At 41.7% G+C, this 22,744-nt stretch overlaps 1 protein-coding gene across 1 annotated transcript; it reads left to right on the forward strand.

Annotated features, from left to right (window-relative positions):
* Positions 1 to 49: 49 nt before the first annotated feature.
* Positions 50 to 21,335, forward strand: flt1 (fms related receptor tyrosine kinase 1). The gene is given in 32 exon segments (XM_077735546.1): positions 50 to 259; positions 1,079 to 1,181; positions 1,652 to 1,860; positions 3,042 to 3,166; positions 5,270 to 5,435; positions 5,509 to 5,645; positions 5,722 to 5,893; positions 5,968 to 6,085; positions 6,146 to 6,315; positions 6,378 to 6,525; positions 11,812 to 11,935; positions 12,014 to 12,122; positions 12,625 to 12,933; positions 13,895 to 14,041; positions 14,117 to 14,248; positions 14,314 to 14,420; positions 14,546 to 14,681; positions 15,289 to 15,393; positions 15,481 to 15,594; positions 15,660 to 15,854; positions 15,857 to 15,975; positions 16,066 to 16,188; positions 16,275 to 16,386; positions 16,454 to 16,553; positions 16,624 to 16,729; positions 16,810 to 16,904; positions 17,662 to 17,728; positions 17,796 to 18,626; positions 19,190 to 19,236; positions 19,297 to 19,368; positions 19,665 to 20,019; positions 20,161 to 21,335. Coding segments are annotated over 28 exon segments (3,744 nt in total). The 5' UTR covers positions 50 to 204; the 3' UTR covers positions 17,937 to 18,626; positions 19,190 to 19,236; positions 19,297 to 19,368; positions 19,665 to 20,019; positions 20,161 to 21,335.
* The last annotated feature ends 1,409 nt before the right edge of the window (positions 21,336 to 22,744 follow it).

The following is a 22,744-nucleotide window of genomic DNA, read 5'->3' on the forward strand; positions in this document are numbered from 1 at the left end:
CTTAAAGGAAGGGGAGGGCGCGAGGGTGTGCCGGTAGGCGCGCGCGCGCGTCACGGAAGGCCGCCTTCCGGTGGCCCCCACTGTGGGAACTGTATAAATGGGGGGCCGGGGAGCCCAAAGCACGGGAACGCGTCGCTCATGAGTCTCCCAAGTCACCCAAAATAAGGAATTAATAAGACTTTTATCAACAATTGGATCAACACGATGAACTGTCTGCTCGCTTCTCTGCTTTGTGGATTGTACGCGCTCTTTGCCGAAGGTCAGTCAGAAATGACTCGCTTTGGGTGTATTTGGTGTTTTTTTGGGGGGTGCTGGATTTTTTTTCAAGAGGAATTTAAGGGATCCAAATGTGGATAGAAATGTCATTTAAATTTTGGTAGATGAGGAAAGTATGCTAACTAGTAAAGTGATATTGTATTTGAAAATTGAGGTTTTTTTTAATGTATTTTAACAGTTTTGCTTAATTGGTTTTGTCGATTTTTAGGTTGGAACTCATTTCAGGTGAAGGTTTGAATATTTAATGTTAACAATGTTTTTTTGCTTGAATTGAAATAATGTAGTTCTATTTCTAGCTATTTGTTTAATGTAAATATTTCTGACTTGTGCCATTTTAAAAATAAGTCCCTTTAATATAATGAGAAATTTAAAATTTTGGCTTTTATGTGACCCCCAAAAAAGGTAATTTATTAACTCCATTTTGTATTTTTTGTTAAAGATGTGGAAATACATTTAGCAATCCGAATCCAATTTTCTCTGCTGTTGGATGCCAATTTAGAATCTGAAATTTAAAAAATCCCCCATTTAAATTGACTCCTACTTTCAGTTTAAATAGGAACGTTTCGTTCCCATTATGAGCGAGAATGTGTCACCTAATGTCATACTGAAGGAAACTCTTATCGGAAGTGTGAGTAAGGCCAGTTGCCGCGAATGATCCATCCGCCGGGAGCCATTAACGTGACAATGAATGGTCGCCATCATCCGTCTCACTGAAATGTTCCCTCTCTTTATCCCATTTACCGTACCGACGTCCCGGGGATGCCGTGTTCCCGCCTCCTTAACGTGTGCCGGTGTCCCGCAGGTGCAGACGACGAGGCCAAGGGCAAATACGCCATTCCCGTTTTGGAGGGGACGCACGGACAGCTTGTCCTGGACGTCAACCAGACCCTGGAGCTGAGCTGCAGGTTACTTTAAAGCCAAAAGCTACATGCTAACAATTAGCATAAGTATTTGAAAAGATTTTCCATTCAAATTATTTGATAATGTTGACCAATTTGTGCAAAACTGCCTGTGGAAAAAAATATAAAAACATTCTTCCATGTGAATTTTTTAAGAATTTACTGAATCATCTCCATTTTATTGAAATTATGATTAGAAAAATTACACAATCTGAAGAATGACTTTTGACCCTTCAACAAAAATGCTATAAAATTGTAAAAAAAATATTGACTTTGGAACATTTCAGAAAAGCATTGTTGCTAGTTATGAGCCAATTTTGTCAACAAAAAAAAAACAGTCCAGATAAGCCAACTTATTAAATATGTTTTCATTCTAGTGCAATCATTGAATACGAGCTTCCTAATCAACTCATTTCCGCAAACGCCTGCCATGTTGCGCTTTTCAGCCAAACTAATACTACTTCTTTGTCTTCCAGGGGTCGCTTTGAACTCTCCTGGTCCTTCCCGCCTGACCTGCCTCTGGAGCGGCTTCGCGTGGAAGAATCCCGTTGCGGCAAGTCACGACGGCTACACTGCAGTCGGCTGACCTTGCTGGAGGGCGCGCGACCTCACCACACCGGTTCCTTCCTGTGCCGATACCGCCACCGAATGCAGCGGCAGACCTCGGTTTACGTCTATGTGGCAGGTAAGATGCCACTTGCCTATAAAAGACACATATTAGTATCAGTTTGAATCTATGCTAGGCTTTTTGACAGAATTTTTTTCTCAACTTCCAAAGATTATTTATCATATATACTTATCTTATACATTTAGTTTAAAAACTGAAAGAATAGACTAAATAGGTAGTAAAAAAATGTCTACTTTTTGGTTTATTCGTTTCCATTCAATTTGACAAACCTCATTGGCCATGTTGACAAAATTAAGCGTCCAATCCATTTGGTCTAAAATGGAGCTTAGAGAGTTAATTTGTCATTAGCAATTGAGTTTGACTTTAAGCCAACAGCAGGAGTTTTTTCTTTTTTTTTTAAACAGGATGTCCTAAAAAAGGGTGATCTCTAAACACTTTGGCCACAGTTTCAGCACCTTGGCGTCGCTCTGGATATATTTTTATATTTGTATATAAATACAAAACTTATTTGGAGTGTAACGGGCCAGCTGTTGAAAGGCTCAAGCTTGGGCAGAGTTTCCCATACAGGGCATCAGCCTTATCTGCCCTGCTCCAGCATCCTGTACTCCAAGGGAGGAGGCCAGGGGTTGCGAGAGTGGGGCGGGGCACAGAAGGGCCAAGTGGCTGGGGGGGGTGGAGGGGAGGCGGAGGGTCTCACTGGCTCGCCGTCAAGGTATTCGACCGTGCGTGCGAGGATGAGATGAAGGCCGCCGCCGGCCGGCCGGCCGGAGCAAAGAGGAGGCAGAAAGTCTACAGTGGTGGCCCCTCCCATCACCCCAGAGAGCATCTCTGCCCTCCAAGTCCATTAGCAATCAAAGGAAGCCCGACTCACTCCTTGGTCCTTGGGGTACTTTTGTTTCGGGGGCCCCCAGACAAGCAAACAATACCTTGCTACGATTGCCTCACAACAATTTGTGTGTTTATTGTAGACGGCGGGCGGCCATTAGCTTTCAATGTTGGAGGGGGAGGGCGGGGGGTCTCAGTAGGTGGGTGTAGTGGGGGGTAATGACAACAGAGAACTGTAGAGTACACAATAGTGGAAGCAGCCACCAACTGAGAACAAACGGTACAATATGGCATTCAATGGTAAATGAAATGGTTATGGGAAAGAAAGTGGGATGGGCGTTGAGCCCTGTGGAACACCTATTTTATTAAAGTGTCGTTTTCAGGGTCCCTGACCGCCTGTGTTTGTCTTTCAGACAGACGGCAGCCATTTGTGGACCACGCGGAGATGAGCACTGATGTCTTGTACTTCAAGGAAAAGCAGCCATTGGTCATCCCGTGCCGAGTTACCCACCCCAACGTTACCAGTACCCTGGTCAAGGTGAGTGACGTCAAGACATTTCCGAGAAAAATGGCAACTAAATTTGTTTTTGGACAAAATAAGCCCAGTTGAATGTCACACGCGCAGGCCAAATTAATCATCCCAGATGACTTTTTCTATTTCTTAACAAGCTTTTTCCGATCTTGTTTTGTTTCGAAAGCGGCTGGAGACAGGACGTTGGGTCCAAAGTGCCCCGTTGGCCCCCAGCCAGGATCACTTCCCACCGCCCGGCACATAGTAGCGTTCCTTGCCGCCAACTATTTTCGCCGTGATGCTTAAAACAGCTGGCGAGAGGAAGCCCAAGTAGCTAGCTTCGGCCCCCCTAAAGCGCGCGCCATTGTTCCTCAAGCGGACTTGAATACGCTGGCCTGAGTGTCACATGTCAGATAAGAGAATTTGTCGAACAAGCAGAAAACAAAGATTGGGTTTTGTGATAAAAATGTGTTTTTTTAAATAACGGAACGCCCAAAATAGCCATTTTCTTTCACTTTTTATTCGTAACAAATTCCTCAATTCCTACTTGATTAATCACCATTTGCAAAATATGAGTCGTCTTGGTAAATAAAGGAAAGAGGAAGCGCACGAAATGAAAAGATTTAAAAATACTCATTCGTGTGTTTTTAATAGTTTTCCTCAAGTGACAAATCCAAAACAGCCCCGAGGCATTTGAGGGAAATTTCTAAAAATAGTATTCTCTAACGCATCGGGATGATTTCAACATCCGGAGGGTTTCCTCTAGTGGCTTTTGTGGGACTGGGAATTTTAGGAGCTATTTTTAAACAGAAGTATGTATTTTTGGACTTAGATTGTTTAATGGAAATTGTCTAAGTATAATGAATCTTTTACTATTGGCGTGTCGTAAACCCCAAAAAGTGGGCAATTTCTATTAAAAAAAATCCTTTGGCCTCCAAATATTCTAAAATAGCCTTCAAACATAATAATAAATTCAATTTCTAAGATTAACTTCATATACGTATCCATCTAAGTTGCCACCATCGTTTTACCAATAACAGAAAAGTAAGATTTTGCTATAAAAAACACAAAAATGAGTCCCCTTCAAAAATGTATTCCTATTTTGTCCCCTACTACCGTTTAAGCCATCTCTTGACACGTCTCCACGACGTCCCCAAACATTTTGTCCAGTACAAAATGTATTGGTCAAAAGGGAAGGCTTCTAAAAAAAGCTCCCTTTTCCCCTTCCCTTCATCGGCGAACTGTCACGGGCCTTTTGGAGTGTTTTTTTCCTGGATGGCCTTTTCTTTTTCTCTCGCCGCCTCCATACAACAATACCCTCGAGGCCCCCCCACCCCGCCTCCTTTGCGCTAAGGCTGTGAAAGTGAGGCACCCCACTTCCCAGCCTCTCGCTCAAAAAACGTCTTCGCATCCTGTTACTACTACAGGATGCGAGGAGATGGACCCGGAGTCTCGTTTCCCACATCCTGACTCCTCGGACGTCTCGGCCCATCTCCCCTTTGCGTCCTTTTTTTACCCGCGTTAGGTAAGAGGCCGTTGGGAAAAGGGTCACTTTGCTCCTTCCTACCTGTCCATGTTTCCTCGCCACGCTGTCCAAGACGAAAAGGTTATGCAAGGATTTTGAGAAGACCCCGTCGGGATTGGTCCGCATCTGGGATGGAGGTTTTATTTTTTTTCTCTCGAGAGGAAACGGAGCGGAAATCAGAGGACGAAAATATCGCAGGGTCATTCTGTGTCCACTCAGACAGTTTTAGCCAATTGGGAGATGAGTGATTGGTGGGAGATGTCCGAGACATTTTGAGTGGGACGGATGGCAGCAAATAAACAAACTGGTTCAAGTGGCACCATGATAGGAATTTCTAATTCAGTATTTAAATAAATGTTGAACTTGGTGTTGTTACAGTATTGTGGAGGCCTAAATGGAATAGAGTCAACTATATAGATGGATACTTAAAATGCCACCAAAAAAACGGATTTAACTATTTTGCTATTTAATTAACTATTTCATGGACACCTTTCATGAATTTATATAATCTGGAAAAATCACTCATGAGCAAAAAAACTGAGATTCCTTTGGAAAAAAGTAAAAACAATTAAATCCGCCATTTGTCATTTTGCATTCCCCCACAGTTCCCTCAGCACAGTTTGAGTCCAGACCAGCGCAACATCTTATGGAACAGCAAACGTGGTTTCACCATCCGCACTCCCACTTTCTACTACATCGGCCTCTTCTTCTGCCAGACGCTCATTGACGGCGTGTCGTACAAGTCTCGCCAATACATCGTCCACAGACCAGGTCCGCTAACACCACAACAACTTTTATTCCAATAGGTGCCTAACATCCTTCCTTGTGTGTATTTTTATTCCAGTGAGTAGTATCCTGGACATGTACGTGAACACCAGTGGTCCAGTCCAAGCCTTAAAGGGAGAGCGCCTAGTCCTCAACTGCACTGCCACTGGAGAATTAAACACTAGGGTTAACATGTCCTGGGACTATCCTGGAAAGGTATTTAATAGTCAGCCATTTTGATTCTTGCTTTCATCCAACATTAGATTTAACAAGGTTTTTTTTCTGTCCACAGATAAGCAACCACGGCTCCACGTCTAAGCGTCTTCTGAAACACAGAACTCACATGTTATTCTACAATATCCTGACCATTCCCAAGTTACAGCGCTCAGACCGCGGCCTCTACACGTGTCGAGTCGGTAGTGGGAATAAAACCAAGCAGCAGAAAGTCACAGTGACCGTTTACGGTAAGTTGGAGCCTTCACTACCATTTTATTCCCAAAGCGACCTTTCTAATCTCCCTTCTTTGACCTTTCCTCAGATCGACCCTTCATCCGACTTAAACCCAGACGAGGAACGACCATGGAAGCTCGAGCGGGCCAGAAATCCTACCGAATTTCCCCCAAGCTGCGAGCCTACCCCGCGCCCGAAGTCGTTTGGTACGAAGTTGCTGTTGACCTAAAACAATAAGAAAGCAACTTAAAAGTTATGGTTGCCAGGTTGAAGGACGGCGCAGTGGCGGCGGAACAGTGCTCCAGGTACCACATGGACGGCCATTCTTTGGTCATCCGCGACGTAGCCCAAGAGGATGCTGGGAAATACACGGTGCGAGTGGGCATCCGGGAGCACGCGCTCTACCGGGATCTCACGTTAACGCTGGTGGTTAACGGTAAGACCGGATGACATTTGGCGAGGGAAACCTTTTTCTCAATGTTGTTTGTCTGCTGGCAGCGAGTCCGGAGATTGGCGAAAAGGGCGTGTCGTCGCAAGACCCGGCCGCCGTGCCCAGGGGGAGCCGGCAAAGTCTGCACTGCACGTCCCAAGGCGTCCCGCCACCACACGTCCACTGGCTCTGGCACCCGTGTCCGCCCAAAGGCCCGTAAGTACACGTGCTAGCATAAGCGCTATTTTGCTTAGAACAAATGGTCAGGGTAGGCTGCTCGCGTTTTAGTGCCAATCAGTTCATCTCAGGGGGATGTTTTTTCTGGCAGGTTTTATCTTCCTCGACATACTTTAAAATTGTATTTGCAATGATAGTTTTTGGCCAATTTTGAGCTTTCTACTACTTTATACCAGATTGAATAGCAGTATTTATTTTCCAGGACTTTGCGACATTAACTAGTCATGTTATTTTTTTCTGTTTTGTCGATTATTTTTCTGTCACTGACTTTTAAAATGAATTTATCATCACTTTTTTGTGCACTTTGTGCCACAAATGGACGTTAATTATTTTTTAATGTCGGTGGATTAGGCATTTTTTTGCAATACCTTTCATGCGACAAAATTTATTTTCTTTGCTAAACTTTTGGGTGAATTAACTTGAAACGCGTCTTTTATCATATAGGGGAAATTTAAAGTACATAACTTATAACTCACTGGCTGCTATTTAAATTGCTAAATTATCTCTGCCATCCCTCCCATTTAAAATGGACGTCCATCACAAAAATATTCATCTTTTCCACCATTTGACCCACCAAAAAAACATTAATAACTCAGCCCTTGCAATCCCACATTAAGACAAAAGTGACCCGTCCCTTCTGTTGTTGTGCCTTAAATGATGTGTGTGTTTTCATTGTGTGTGCATGTTGTCCAAACAAGTTGTGTTTTGTCTATTGGAGCATGTGTCCAGACAGCGTTTCCTTCTTGTAACCACAACACATGGCGTTTGAGGGCCTTTCATGTCAGTGTGTGAATGTGTCAAAACGTCCGTGTGCGCTTTTGTGTGCTGCACTGTGTTTTCTCACTTGCTCCCAATGTCTTTTTTTTTTCTCTTCCCGTCATTTTAACCTACCGTGTGTGTGTGTGTGTGTGTAAGGAGTGTGTGTGCTGCATTCACTGACACACAAGCGAAGCTTGGGAAGATAGAAAGGAACAACACACACACACACACACAGTCGGTTGAATAGAAGGTAGTGGCGTTTGTTGCCTCCCAAATCAAACGTGGATGATTTAATGAATTTCCTGCGCAGGACGCGCTCCTGTTTATTATTGTGATTGCACACCACATCCTCTGATGCTTTTTTCTTATATGTGACACACACACACTTGGCAAGAAAACTGACAGAGCGGTCGTTCGGGGTCAAAAACGTATTGTGTAGCGAGCCAGAGAAGCGTAAAGGTTAAGTGTTGCGTCCGTGACATCATCGGCATAGTCCAACTTTGGCCCCTGACCTCGCCTGCCGCGTTATTTCCGACGGGCGCTTCCAAAATTGTTCGCCAAGTGTACCGCGGGGAGCGGGAGGGTGACGTAAACGTGGTTTGTTTGGCGCCTTAGGCAAAATGGACACTAGCGTTTGAAAAAAAGAATGAATATTTATGTTAGCTATTAATGAAACTAAATTTCGCTGGCAAGGCAGGGCGGCAGGTGTTTCTTTTTTTGTGGATCCTGACTGGATCTAACTTGTTCTCCGCAGCCCGTCCGCAGCGCAAGCTTGACGGCGAGGCCTGGGCCCGGGATCTCCCGTCTTTTGGGGCCGTCCGGGGTCCCCGCCGTTGGCGATGGCGAGCGGGGTCCGCCGGCGGCCATGGGAATGCGAGGCGGCGGCGGCGGCGCTTCTTATCAGGCCCGGGCAGGAGGCGCGCCGGGCTTCCTGTGCCAAAATGCGAGCGCTTTTCCTCTCGTTGTTTGGCTTCCTCTCCCGACGCGAGCGAGACGCTTCCCAGCAGCGTGATTGTCCCCTTCGTCTTCAAACGGGGCTCAGGGCTGCTTCCGAAAGACTTGATCTATTCTTGAAAATGCCCCCCCCCCTCACACACACACACGCCACCACCCCTGCGCAAGCACACACACACATCACACATAGCCAACTCACAAAAATATTGGCTTTTAGAGTAACGTTTCAGGATTGGAATGTAAAATAGTTTAGAAAACTTTAATATGTACAAGGTGGCCCCTTAGGTATTTATGTTCATACCAAAAGTCCCCTACTCATTCCCAATGCAAAAAAATATATTCAAATTCATATATTCCACCAAATTTTTTTTTAATTCAATATGCAAGCTAATGTTTATTCAGGTTATTGTAAAATATAATAAAATTTAATAATTTTTAATTCTTCCATATTTTTTAAGGGTCCGATTTAGACATTACTTGGATATTTTTTTACCTGAATTTGGTTTAACATACTTTAATTTTATAAATAACACAAGACTCAATTTAAAACAAAATTAAAATGGAACAATTACATTACGACACTTTAAATTAATTTAAAATTTTCACCCAAACCAAAATTTAACTCTGATATCCACCTTTTTGTGAGTCGTGCACACCTTTCAGGCCCCTTCAGGCTCCTCCCTGTCCCCGCAGAGCTCCTCCCCTACTCACCTTTGCCCCGCCCACACCTCCACAACTACCCATGACTAGCGCTCGTCGCGCCGGAATAGACTCGCGACACTGCTGAGCGGTGAAACGCCAGCGCACGAGCCAAAAGATAGGACACCCCGCTACATTATTTATTAATTTCCATCATTTCCATCCATACCGCCATCAATACCTGTTGGATATGCTTTGCTTGTTTTTTTTTTGTGTGTCCTAGAGTGGTACTATCACGGGTGCGTGTCCCCCCCCCAAATGACCCTGGCCCCCTCCCACATACACCCACACACACATATCCACAAAAGCTGTGAGTTTTTACTGTGTTTTTTCCTCCAGCAAGAAGCCCAAATTTGAGAAGTGAGTGGACGCAAGCTTTTATCGTTGTAAAAATGAATATATACATTTAATTTTTTTTTTTTTAAAAGTCGGACGCCCTACCATGTAGGAAGTCTCGGTGTCAGAAATAGCGACATTTGCATGAAGGACCGTCAGGGCCACGCAAAAAATTATTAGGCTAATTTTTGCCTAACCTAATATTTTACAACATTTGGCTTTCATATTCTTTTCCGTGAGGGAAGTCAGGTATTTCAAAAAGTAGTAGTTATATTATAAAATGTTAAAGTATCACTTTTTCCCCCAAAATATAAGCAAAAAAATGAAGTAATAGTACCAAAAAATAGACATGTACACTAGCCAAGTCATCTAAAATAGGTGATGTAAATGTAAAAGTTTTTTTGTCATATTGTGACCATTTTTGTAGTTTTTATGTGGCCCTTATTGTCCTTCATACATTTGACATGCGTGTGTGTGAATGTTTACTTCCATGTATGCTTGTGTATTTGCGTCCTATCCTCCCTCCCTTTGTATAAAGATGTTCTATGAGTAATATATGAAGCTAATATTTAATAATTTTATACAACTAACTTACATATGACCATATTTGTATGACTGTCAATACACTTTTTTTCAATGGTTTGTATCATTTTGTTGTTGTTTTTACATTAAACTTTACTTTCATTTTATCAATGTATTTTCCTTTTGTTATTTTTGTGTGTTTTTATTTTTGGTTTAAATCACAAGAACACCAAAGTGTAGTTAGTCAGCTGACACGAACATACGCACACTCGGAGTGGCTGAAGAGCGATTGTTGTACGTCTGTTTCTTTCTGTGTGTGACTAACCAACTTTTATCGCCCCATCTAACACTCTTATTTCCATTTGTAGAGAAAGAGAGGATGTCTTCTGTGTGTGAGTGTTTCACAAGTAGGGTGGGTCTCACACACACTAAGTACACGGTGCGTGTAATCAGGGAAAAGGAAAAGGATTAGAGCACGGGTGGATGGATGGATGGATGGACAGATAGACAGACTGGCAGATCAATCAGCCCATAGCTCAGTGGTAGGTAGTTCTTACACTTACTACTACTACTACTACTACTACTACTACTACTACTACTACTACTACTACTACTACTACTACTACTACTACTACTTGGTAGTAGTAGTTCTTACACTTACTACTACTACTTGGTAGTAGTAGTTCTTACACTTACTACTACTACTTGGTAGTAGTAGTTCTTACACTTACTACTACTACTACTTGGTAGTAGTAGTTCTTACACTTACTACTACTACTACTTGGTAGTAGTAGTTCTTACACTTACTACTACTACTACTACTTGGTAGTAGTAGTTCTTACACTTACTACTACTACTTGGTAGTAGTAGTTCTTACACTTACTACTACTACTTGGTAGTAGTAGTTCTTACACTTACTACTACTACTTGGTAGTAGTAGTTCTTACACTTACTACTACTACTTGGTAGTAGTAGTTCTTACACTTGCCACTACTAGTTCTTACACTTGCCACTACTACTACTACTTAGTAGTAGTAGTTGTTCTTACACTTGCCACTACTACTACTACTACTACTTAGTAGTAGTAGTTGTTCTTACACTTGCCACTACTACTACTACCTAGTAGTAGTAGTAGTTGTTGTTGTTCTTACACTTGCCACCACTACTACTACTCCTACTTAGTAGTAGTAGTAGTAGTTTTTCTTACACTTACTACTACTACTTCTACTACTGCTACTTCTACTACTGCTACTTCTACTACTGCTACTTCTACTACTGCTACTTCTACTACTGCTACTTCTACTACTGCTACTTCTACTACTGCTACTTCTACTACTGCTACTTCTACTACTGCTACTTCTACTACTACTACTACTACTACTACTACTACTACTACATTTTCAGCTTGTCCAGTGAGTGAGGGATCCCTAAATAGTATAAATACTAAATAGCATTGCTAGATAAACACTATAGATCGATACTACTACTACTACTAATCTTTGGGCTTGTCAGGTGAAGTGTTGCTAAATATATATAAATATGTAGCGTGAATACATACCATAGAAAAGAGGGGTGGATGCTAATGAAGGAAAACTGAAATGTATGGTATGTTAATGACGCCAAGTGATTTAAAGAATGGCAGGAAGTGGAAGATGACGCAGGGGATGAAAAGGCACATCCTCAAAGAACAACTCCCACACAATAATATATATTTATCTATAAATAGGATATGCATTGCATACATACTGTACATCTAAGTGACAATTACTCCATTAGAATTGCACCCACATTGGCATTGGGGGAAAAAAACTTTAAGTTTAGACTTGTTTAATTCTTATTTGCACATTTTCCAACATCAATTTAAGTACTATTTAATACTAAATTGGATTGAAATTAGACCATGGAGCCCCCCACCTTGATCCCAAATACACACAGTAGACATACACGGCTGCAGAATTATGTCAACACAGCTGAGTGTCCTCCTCCCGACCAAAGGTGCGCCACTCCGACATCCTCGTCGGCGTGGCTCCCCGTGAGTCCAGGGCTCCCCGCCACGTCCACGCACAACCGCATCCTGAGCGTCAGCCACCGACAGGAAGTTCTCCAGGGGAAGACCAAGGTGGGAAACGACACACTCGTGTGACGACACATCTTCATGTAGTCCTCATGTAATTGTTGCATCTGCATTTGTGTTTAGACGGTGGGCGTTCTGACTGTGGATGAAGCTCTGGTGTCGGGTGTTTTTCGATGTGTGGCGACCAATCCTGTGGGACTGGACCATCTGGACATCTACTTCTATGTTTCAGGTGACTTGATGTCGTTTGTGTTTAAAGGGATTGGATTTATTGGACTTTAATCTGTCGTTTTGTTTATTTTCTATATTAACATTGTTTTTTTTTTATGTAGTAATTTTTGCCTCAGTTTCATTTTTTTTTTAATTGAATAATATTGGACGTCTAACCTGGTAGACAAAATTGAAAACATTCAAATAGCTGACCCAGAATCAGTGTTACTCTACGAGGTCAGTGTAATTACGTGTTCCACTTGTGCGTTAGCGTAACAGGAACTGGTTCTCATGGCGCCCCCCCGGGCCGCATTTCCTCGGACTGGCAGCTCGGCGTTATTTCGGGAGGCCTCGGGGTGTTTGGGAAAGATAAACACTATCTCCCATCAGGAAACTCTCGCGCCGTTTCCACGGGAAGTTTCAAAGGGCTAATGTAAATACGAGCGGCTTCTCTAGCCGTCTTAGCTCCAAAATGGCGGCCGAAGGTATGCCACTTTCCAAACTAATCATTTTCTCGTTTTCAGATATTCCGGGTGGATTCCACGTGAGCCAGGACGAGGAACCCCGAGAAGGCGGAGCTCTGCGCCTCACCTGCAGTGCTAACAAGTATCTGTACGCCACCTTGTCGTGGCGCCGCCTCCACCCGGCTGGCGGCGGGGTCAACGATGAGGTCACTGACCTGCGCGGAGAGCCTTCCACGGGGCAGTTCTCACGTCTACTGCAGTTGTCGTGGAGTAACCTGAGCGCCCAAGACTCGGGCACCTATGTGTGCGCCGCCCAACGCCGAATCACTGGCCAGGAGGAGCACCTGGTAACCCAGGTGAGGGTCTCAGGTGGGTGTCACTCAAGCATGTTATTGTAAAAACTGTTTTAGGATCATATTAAAATTAAGAGTATAGATGTATATATTAAATTTCCTGATTTTCCCCCTTTTAAATCAATGATTGTCATTTTTTAATCCATTTTTTCAGGGTTTTTAGTTCAAAAGTAATATTGTAAAATCTAAAGATATATATTAAAAAAGCTAAAAAAACCATTGTTTTTGATCTATAAAAAAAATAATATTCAGGGATTTTAATCCAGTTCTTTTAATCCAAAAAACAAAATCTAAATATTAAATCGAAATATTATATCTAGCTGATACCCTTGTATTAGCCAAAATGGCTTCTACTAGTCCAAACTCCTTCTACTAGCTAAAACCGCTTCTACTAGCTAAAAGCACTTCTACTGGTTCCCGCGAGCTATACCTTGAGGAACCTAAAAAGGGCCTCCTTGGGGACATCCTGATGTCTTTTGTGCACGTACATCAGGTCGCAAACAAACAAACAGCACGCCGGCTCTCACGGACTGTGCTGCTGTTTGTGAATCGGGTCCCCTCAGCTTCCTGAGGCCCCACCCCGCCCAAAAGCCCGCCCGCCTTTGCCGGCCACCTCTTTCACGTGGGAATGGGCTCTGTTCTGGAGGAAGAGCACACAATGGCACTTCCCACCATGCCACATTTACAGGCCCCCGCGCCCGTGCCGCGGGAACAATCAACCCATCGGACACTGTCGGGTCCGGGGCCCCGGACTTTGGGGCCCCCCGCTTGGACAATCATCGATTGTTGTCCAGGGAGGAAGATCGGGGAAACCACAATTGGTGGAGTGATTTTTCTTCTGATCGGCGATCGCTATAACAATTGGCGTCCGACACGTCCACTTCCTTAAGAAAAAAATAAAAAGAACGAGTCCACTTCCGTTAGCTTAATGCTAAACCCAGACTAAATGTTCTTATGTGACTGTGTTTATGTTTCAGCATTGGAAGCTCCAGTGCTGTTGGACAATCTTACCAATTGGACGGTAAACGCCAGCAGCTCGGTGGTCCTACGCTGTCCAACCAAGGGCGTCCCAGCTCCAACCGTGGCCTGGTACAAGAACCGAGGCGCTTTGTCACAAAGATCAGGTAAACCAAAACAATAATGGACTAAAACCGCTCTTCCATGTGAGATCCTGTTTAATTTTTCGTCTTCTCCATTAGGAATCGTCATGTCCTCAGAGGACGGCTCACTCAGGATCGACCGTGTCGCCATTGAGGATCAGGGCTTGTACACTTGTCGGGCGTCCAACCAAAAGGGGACTGCGGAGAGCTCCGCCTACATCTGGGTCAACGGTAAATGGGTAATGTCGAAGGCGGTGTTGTCGGCTTCGGTTACTGGACAAATGTGTCGTACGCAGATGTTTCCGGAAACCCGTCTGTGGAGATTCCCACTCTGGCGTGCACTTGTGTGGCGGCGACCTTCTTGTGGCTACTCTTGACCCTCTTGATCCGAAAATTACGACAGGTAAGAAGACTAATTGGAGATTGGCTGGAAAAATCTTGTTCGTCTTAAATAAACTGTAGCATTTTTTTTGTTTTAACCCTTGGGAATGACCCTTATAGCTAACCCTGACCTTGTACCTCCCACAGATGGATGGTCCCTCGAGTAAATCCGAGTACCTGTCAATCGTCTTGGACTCGCGAGACGGTCCCATCGACGAACGCTGCGAACGCCTCCGGTACGATCCGGACCGTTGGGAGTTCCCAAGAGACCGTCTGAAATTAGGTACCTTGCCAATGGGATGTGAAAAGAGTTTTTTTAGGAGGTTTTCTTTGAATGATTCCAGGAATGTAAGCAGAGGATGTATTAAGATGGCATCAAAGATACTGGCATTTTCTCATAGCTCTTATCAAACTATCCTTGGGAGGGACTCCGCTGGCATTAATCAAAGTCCGTATTGTCTTTGGCTGGGTAATTAAGAGCACGGCCGCACCGTGTTTACCGACGCTAATCAGCTACTGGGGTGGTGTCGGCTTGACGTTAAATCTTATCGGACGTCGACTTCCAGGATGGGCCGCAACGACTATCGTGTCCCACCCAGGCAAGAATTCCGACTGGGAAATGTTACTAATTTCGATACAAATCCATCCAAAGAAAAGAGAGAAAATGCTGCATAATGAAATTTGATCCTAGTTAGCTTTCCTTTGTTAGCTATGTTGGTCTGAGCACCTAAAAATTGCAAGGCTAACATGCTAATGTGTTGTAGCTTTGTTCCCAAGTGGTCATTCTGTCCATGTTTGCTAGCTAGCGCAGCACTAGCAAGTTAAAAATGGATATTAATCCTTGATGCGTTGTGTTGGAATAAGTAAGAAAGTTTTCATGTCCTAACCAGGCCGAAATTTGGGGAGAGGAGCCTTCGGGAAGGTGGTTCAGGCGTCTGCCTTTGGGATTGACGGGACTTCCAGCTGTGGGACGGTAGCGGTGAAAATGCTAAAGGGTAAGGAATGGTGGTAGTAGTTTGTAATGCAAAAGTACCTGGATTGTGTTTGTTTTTGTCAACTTAATTTCACTCCGTGTCTTCCAGAGGGCGCGACGGTTAGCGAGCACAAAGCCCTTATGACTGAATTGAAGATTCTCAACTATATTGGACACCACCTCAATGTCGTGAACCTGCTGGGAGCTTGTACCAAACCAGGAGGTATGGGGAGGGTGTTGTGGTTATTCAATGGGATTGATTTATTGACTGGGATTTGCATTGGGCAGGACCACTGATGGTCATCGTGGAGTACTGTCGCTATGGAAACTTGTCCAGCTTTCTGAAGAGCAAGCGAGACGTCTTTGGGGTGAGGATTTGTCCCATTTTTGTGCAACAAACAATGTGAAAAAACATCCAAATGGAAGTCACTTTTGTAATATGTCAATCCATTGTTTTTCCATCCTTTAGGTACATCTTCAAAGATGGAGAGAAAGTCTTTGTGAAGATCAAGCTCCAGAATCCAGTTCTCCATTATTCCTGGAACATCTGATCTCCTTCAGCTTCCAGGTGGCTCGAGGAATGGACTTTCTGGCGTCCCGCAAGGTTGAGTCCTCATCCCCCCCTTTGGAAATATTTCCATCTATCTCATATATTTTATTAATTCATTTTTCTATTTTTTGCCGGCCACTCTAGTGCATCCACCGAGACCTGGCAGCCCGAAACGTCTTGCTTTCAGACCACGACGTGGTGAAGATCTGCGACTTTGGCCTGGCTAGAGATATCTACAAAAACCCCGATTATGTGCGCCAGGGAGACGTGAGTACACATGGGAGTCATTTGATTTCTTTGAAGGCGATTTTATAGTTTAGTCAAGCTGTTGTCTGTTTATTTTTTATGCTCAGTCTCGCCTCCCTCTGAAGTGGATGTCTCCGGAGTCCATCTTTGACAAGGTGTTCACCACTCAAAGTGATGTTTGGGCCTTTGGTGTCTTGTTGTGGGAGATCTTCTCTTTGGGTAAGCTTTGAAATACAACTCAGTAAAGAGCAAATCTTAAAAATCCTATTATTCGAACCCACTTCAGGGGCGTCCCCTTATCCCGGCCTGCACATCGACCAGGAGTTCTGCAGCAGGCTGAAGGCGGGAACCAGGATGAGAGCGCCGGCTTACGGCACCCCAGAAATGTGAGGAGACTCGGACTAGTATTGCATCAGACTTTCTGATTTGACCTGCGTGTACGTATTGGATGACCAGTTACGCCATCATGCTGGCTTGCTGGGAAGCCGAGCCCACCCAGAGACCCTCCTTCTCAAGCTTGGCCGACACATTGGCAGAGCTGCTTGGGTCCGTGGTGCAAAAGGTCAGTTGAAAACTGGTGGTGAGTATTTATCAAAAGCCTCCTTTTTTTTTTTTTATTTCGATTTGATTTCCCATTTCCAGGATGGAAAGAATGGCATCCCTCTGGAATTGGGTTTGGATCAATCCAAAAACAGCACGAACTTTCTACAAGATTCTTTTGCTGTCACCAATTTAAGGTACATAGGATTATTTCCTCAAACAACTACAAAAACTGAAAATGGAGAGTATATGTTTTTTATTTTTAACTAATATACAAGCACATATATTAGCACACATATATAAGCACATACACATAGGTACATATTTAAGTACATACACAAGTACATATTTAACTACATACACATAAGTACATTTTTCAGTGCATACACATAAGTACATATTTAAGTACATACACATAAGTACATATTTAACTACATACACATAAGTACATATTTAACTACATACACAAGTACATATTTAAGTGCATACACAAGTACATATTTAACTACATACATATAAGTACATATTTAACTACATGCACATGTACATATTTAAGTGCATACACATAATTACATATTTAAGTACATACACATAATTACATATTTAAGTACATACACATCAGTACATATTTAACTACATACACATCAGTACATATTTAAGTGCATACACATAAGTACATATTTAAGTGCATACACAAGTACATATTTAAGTGCATACACAAGTACATATTTAAGTGCATACACAAGTACATATTTAAGTGCATACACATAATTACATATTTAAGTACATACACATCAGTACATATTTAAGTACATACACATCAGTACATATTTAAGTACATACACATCAGTACATATTTAAGTACATACACATAAGTACATATATACATACATACACATACATGCATGCATAGGGTAGGTCTTAACACTCATTTTTTGCCATTTTTGGGTGCAGTTACATGCGTGCCACTGTGGACACCTTTGAGGAGATGCCCTGTGAGGGGGAGCGCCGTGGAGCTGACGTAAGGACAAAAACATGTTTGCAAAAAAATGCTTAAAGAGACTAAGTGTATGTGTGGCGCGTTTCAGGAGGGCGACAGTGGGATGATCTTGCCGTCAGAGGAATTGAGGCGGGTTGAGCTGTTGAGCAATGAGGAAGGCCCAGGTTTCCATGGCTCGTTTGTGGGTAGGCACGGATCCCCTCGGCCAGGCGACCGCTCCCGTTTTTAGTCAAATGTAACAGTTAGGCGTGTCGGTACCTTGTATTGTGCTGAAAGGTAGAAATTAGCTCAATTTACACTTTACATGCTGGATCTGATAAGTATTTGATGTGAGTGTGTTTGTGTGTGAGAGTGAGTAGGTCATTGTTTTGTAGGATATTATACAAAAATATGATAGGAAAAAGGTTTGTATATTTAACAGCTCTTACCAACCAATTACTATAAGACATGGTCTTTTTAATCTAAAAAAAAAAAACATTAAACGTAATACATTTTTATGGTATTTTGAAGTTTGTATTTTGTGACCATGTATAGGAAGGCATTTTATCCTAAAAAAAATTAATAAATAAATAAACATGACCATCTATAATGAGGCTTAGTTTCTATTTTTTTTTAAAGAGACCATTTATACTATGGATCTATTAACTTTAATTGATTTAAATCTTTAGCACATTTGGCGCATGCGTTTTAGCAAAATGTCAGGGGGGGGGGCTCCCTGACGTGTGACGTATTTCCGTTCAGGTGACTCATCAGACCGGAAAAGGAAGGATAGAATTCAGTATTTGGCGGGATGATCAGACTTGCGTTCTTCGACGCCTCGGTCTCGATCCACCAACTTGTCATGGCTAATTCGCTGCTTTTTGTTGCTTATTCGTATTGTTTGAACTTGTGTTCGGTGGATGCGTCTCTTCTGTCAAAGGTAAGAAATGTTGTCGTCTTTGATTGCATGTTTGTCCGAAATGTCGCTTTCGACTTGAAACTAGCCTTTTGATCATCGTTAATCTCGACGATGCGTTGTTTTTCAACTCGATGGCGCATCGTACCTGTTTTAATTGTAATGTTTTCCTTCACTTAGGCACGGACGACTTGCTGTCACGCTAAATGTAATAGTATACAAATGTTTTTAAACCGCCATCGAGTCAAGTCAATAGATTTGGCGACTAGATTGACTTGGGTGTCCTAAAATAGTCCAAATCACCACATCAGATGTTCCGTGTCCGATCCGCATCGACTGGGAGAGGGCAAAATTCTGGGTCCATGCCACTTGGACATGGAGCATCGTTTGTGGTGGCTGGAGGCCCCACCTTTGTTAAAATTAAAATAAATCTGTTAAATGTTGTTTGCGCGTTGTAATGTTTGCTTGAGATGGGAAGACACAAGTGTGCAGGTTGGAGTGACCAGAAGACTTTCTGTGGTTTGTAGCCGGTGGCATGTCAATGAGTCTCTTCTAATGGTTTGCTGTGGCATGATTTTCTTTTTCAGGAAAACGGGGAGCACAATGGTGAGCCAAGAAGATCATGGCAGTCTGGGTAAGTTGAGCCAAGTCATGTCTAATGGCTGCCATAAATGTTTGTCTTTCCCACACTTAGGTGGGGCCTGTTAATGGACTGCAATGGAGATCAAGATGATGTGGCAAGTAAGGTAAATGAAATGAAGACAAGGTGGGCATATTTTATAGTATTTGGAGCTCAATCGTGTCTTAAAATGTCCCTATCATCCATTTGTGATGATATTTAAATGAGCTTAGCTGTAGATGGTGTTCCACGTCCAATTCCTGTCGATCGGGAGAGGGCAAAAATTCCGAGTCCACGGGGCTTGGGCGTGGAGGTCCGTCTGTGGTGGGCAAACAATCCCATTGAGCATTAAAAAAGTAGATATATAAAGTGTGTTATTGGGATGACTTTAATAAATCTATTAGCCAAATTCCAATGTAGTTTGTCTTTTGTCCCTCACTCAGGTCTGCTGTGTTGGCCCCAATGTGGAGTGACCAGAAGAGTTCCTGGCATGCAGTGGTTTGTCGCCTAACGCATTTGAATTAGCTTTTATGTGCTAACATTCTTTTTTTTTTTTTCTTCTTTAGAAAGAGGAGGCGGATGGTGCTGAACAAAACTCCAAACTGGCATCAAGAAGCTTGGTGGAAGAAAAGGCTGAAAACAACTCCATTTCTTTTGGACTGGTTTGGATATCTAACTTTACCTTTTTTAAAATTTAAGATGGCTGTCACTGCCGTAGATGGAGCTCCACGTCTCAACCCTGTCGGCTCGACGGTTGCCCTCTCCCGGTCGACAGCTTGGATGTGGAGTGACATTTATGTCAGTGACGTCTATAGTATTACTTAAATTAGTACCAAATAAAGTAATATAATGGATAGGCATAGCATTACATTGGATGTGCTATTTTGTCCAAATGATTAAATCCATGTTCTTTGGGTTTTTTTTTCTTCCCTCATTTAGGTGAGATTGCTGAATTGTGGGTGACCTCGATGGAGTTCCAGAAGTTAAGTATAGTATTTTCATTCATTTTAAGAGTAAATATTAAGTATAGAAATTGTCTTTTGTAGATCATGGTTTAAAGATAATCATTAAATTAAGTATAATGGTGTTACCGTTACTGCTGTAGACGGTGCTTAATGTTTAGGTTGTTGTCGACCCATTTTGATGCCCTCTCCCGGTTGACATGGTTTGGATATTAAGTGCTGCCTACAGTGGCTAATGGGCAATGCTAGCAAGTCAAAATATGTGCTTAAGAAAGTTTAATTTAAAAAAAGTATGGGCAGGGAAACTTAAAATGAATGTGCTAATGTCTTTTAGACAAAGTAACAAGTGGACTGGAAAATCATTTGTTTGGAGACGTCCCCCAATGGAGACTACTTGGAAGTCACAAGAGGAAGCCATTTGCACTCTTGGAAAATGTGTCAGGTTGGACTATTCATGTTTGATGTGACTTTGGCCATGTAGGAAAAGAATGTTAAAATTAGAATAGATGTTTTGGGCTTTAAGGGTGGTTTTGTAGAGTACTGTTTACTAACCATTTAGAATTTTATTTTTTTAAAGATAATGTAATATAATTAACATTAAATGTAAGGATAATAGGCAAAGTGGTCTGTCAGATATGTGCATGCCGTCATCATCAATCAGGACGAATGTGATGACGTCTCGCATTCAAAGCGATTGTATGATGGCGGCTGTTATGTTGATGATGGATCCTTTGCTTGAAATAGCCAAAATACTCCAATAGAAATACTTGTATTCTCTAAATATTCTGTCTTCTTCAACATACTTTAGGAAAAACTATTATGTAATGTAGTTTAAAACTTATTTTAAAATAGAATAAAATACAATATTTTATTTTTAACATTATGATAGGCAAAAATTAGGTCTAATTTACCTTCTGATTAGAATAAATTCAAAATGGAAAGTACACATGCTACTCTACAATGTTAGTCTACTTATAATAGCAAAAGTCATTACTATATATGCACTTTTTTTTTTTTTACATGGCCAGAGATTGTATTGGATGTTATGTTAATGTCAAGTATTTGTTCAGCCATATAAAAAACAAAATTTCAGATGTTTTGTATTGCAAATTTCTATTTATTTATTTAAAAAAATGGAGTATCTTAAAACTGGTTGTGGTGTAAATTTATTTTATTTATAGTAAGGCTTTATTTCCGTAAAAAAACGACATAGTATAGTAAGGCTTTTTTTCTTAAAAAAAAGCGACATAGTATAGTAAGGCTTTATTTTCGTAAAAAATGACTTAGTATAGTAAAGCTTTATTTTCGTAAAATAAACACATAGTATAGTAAGCCTTTTTGTTCTTTAAAAAACGACATAATATAGTAAGGCTTTTTATCGCAAAAAAACAAAAGTATAGTAAGGCTTTTTATCGCCAAAAACGACATAGTATTGTAAGGCTTTTTTTCCACAAAAAAACGACATAGTATAGTAAGGCTTTTTTTCGCAAAAAAACGACATAGTATAGTAAGGCTTTTTATCGCAAAAAACGACATAGTATAGTATGGCTTTTTTCGCAAAAAAGCGACATAGTATAGTAAGGCTTTTTTTCGCAAAAAAACGACATAGTATAGTATGGCTTTTTTTCGCAAAAAAACGACATAGTATAGTAAGGCTTTTTATCGCCAAAAACGACATAGTATAGTAAGGCTTTTATTCGCAAAAAAACGACATAGTATAGTATGTTTTTTTTCACAAAAAACGACATAGTATAGTAAGGCTTTTTTTCGCCAAAAAAACGACATAGTATAGTAAGGCTTTTTTTTCGCAAAAAAACGACATAGTATAGTAAGGCTTTTTATCGCAAAAAACGACATAGTATAGTATGGCTTTTTTTCGCAAAAAAACGACATAGTATAGTAAGGCTTTTTTTCGCAAAACAACGACATAGTATAGTATGGCTTTTTTTCGCAAAAAAACGACATAGTATAGTAAGGCTTTTTATCGCCAAAAACGACATAGTATAGTAAGGCTTTTTTTCGCAAATAAACGACATAGTATAGTAAGGCTTTTTATAGCCAAAAACGACATAGTATAGTAAGGCTTTTTTCGCAAAAAAACGACATAGTATAGTAAGGCTTTTTATCGCCAAAAACGACATAGTATAGTAAGGCTTTTTTTCCGCAAAAAAACGACATAGTATAGTAAGGCTTTTTATCGCAAAAAACGACATAGTATAGTATGGCTTTTTTTCGCAAAAAAACGACATAGTATAGTAAGGCTTTTTTTCGCAAAAAAACGACATAGTATAGTAAGGCTTTTTATAGCCAAAAACGACATAGTATAGTAAGGCTTTTTTCGCAAAAAAACGACATAGTATAGTAAGGCTTTTTATCGCAAAAAACGACATAGTATAGTATGGCTTTTTTTCGCAAAAAAACGACATAGTATAGTAAGGCTTTTTTTCGCCAAAAACGACATAGTATAGTAAGGCTTTTTTTCCGCAAAAAAACGACATAGTATAGTAAGGCTTTTTATCGCAAAAAACGACATAGTATAGTAAGGCTTTTTTTCGCAAAAA

Source organism: Stigmatopora nigra, chromosome 16 (genome assembly GCF_051989575.1).
Source record: "Stigmatopora nigra isolate UIUO_SnigA chromosome 16, RoL_Snig_1.1, whole genome shotgun sequence".
In the NCBI taxonomy this organism is placed as follows: Eukaryota; Metazoa; Chordata; class Actinopteri; order Syngnathiformes; family Syngnathidae; genus Stigmatopora; species Stigmatopora nigra.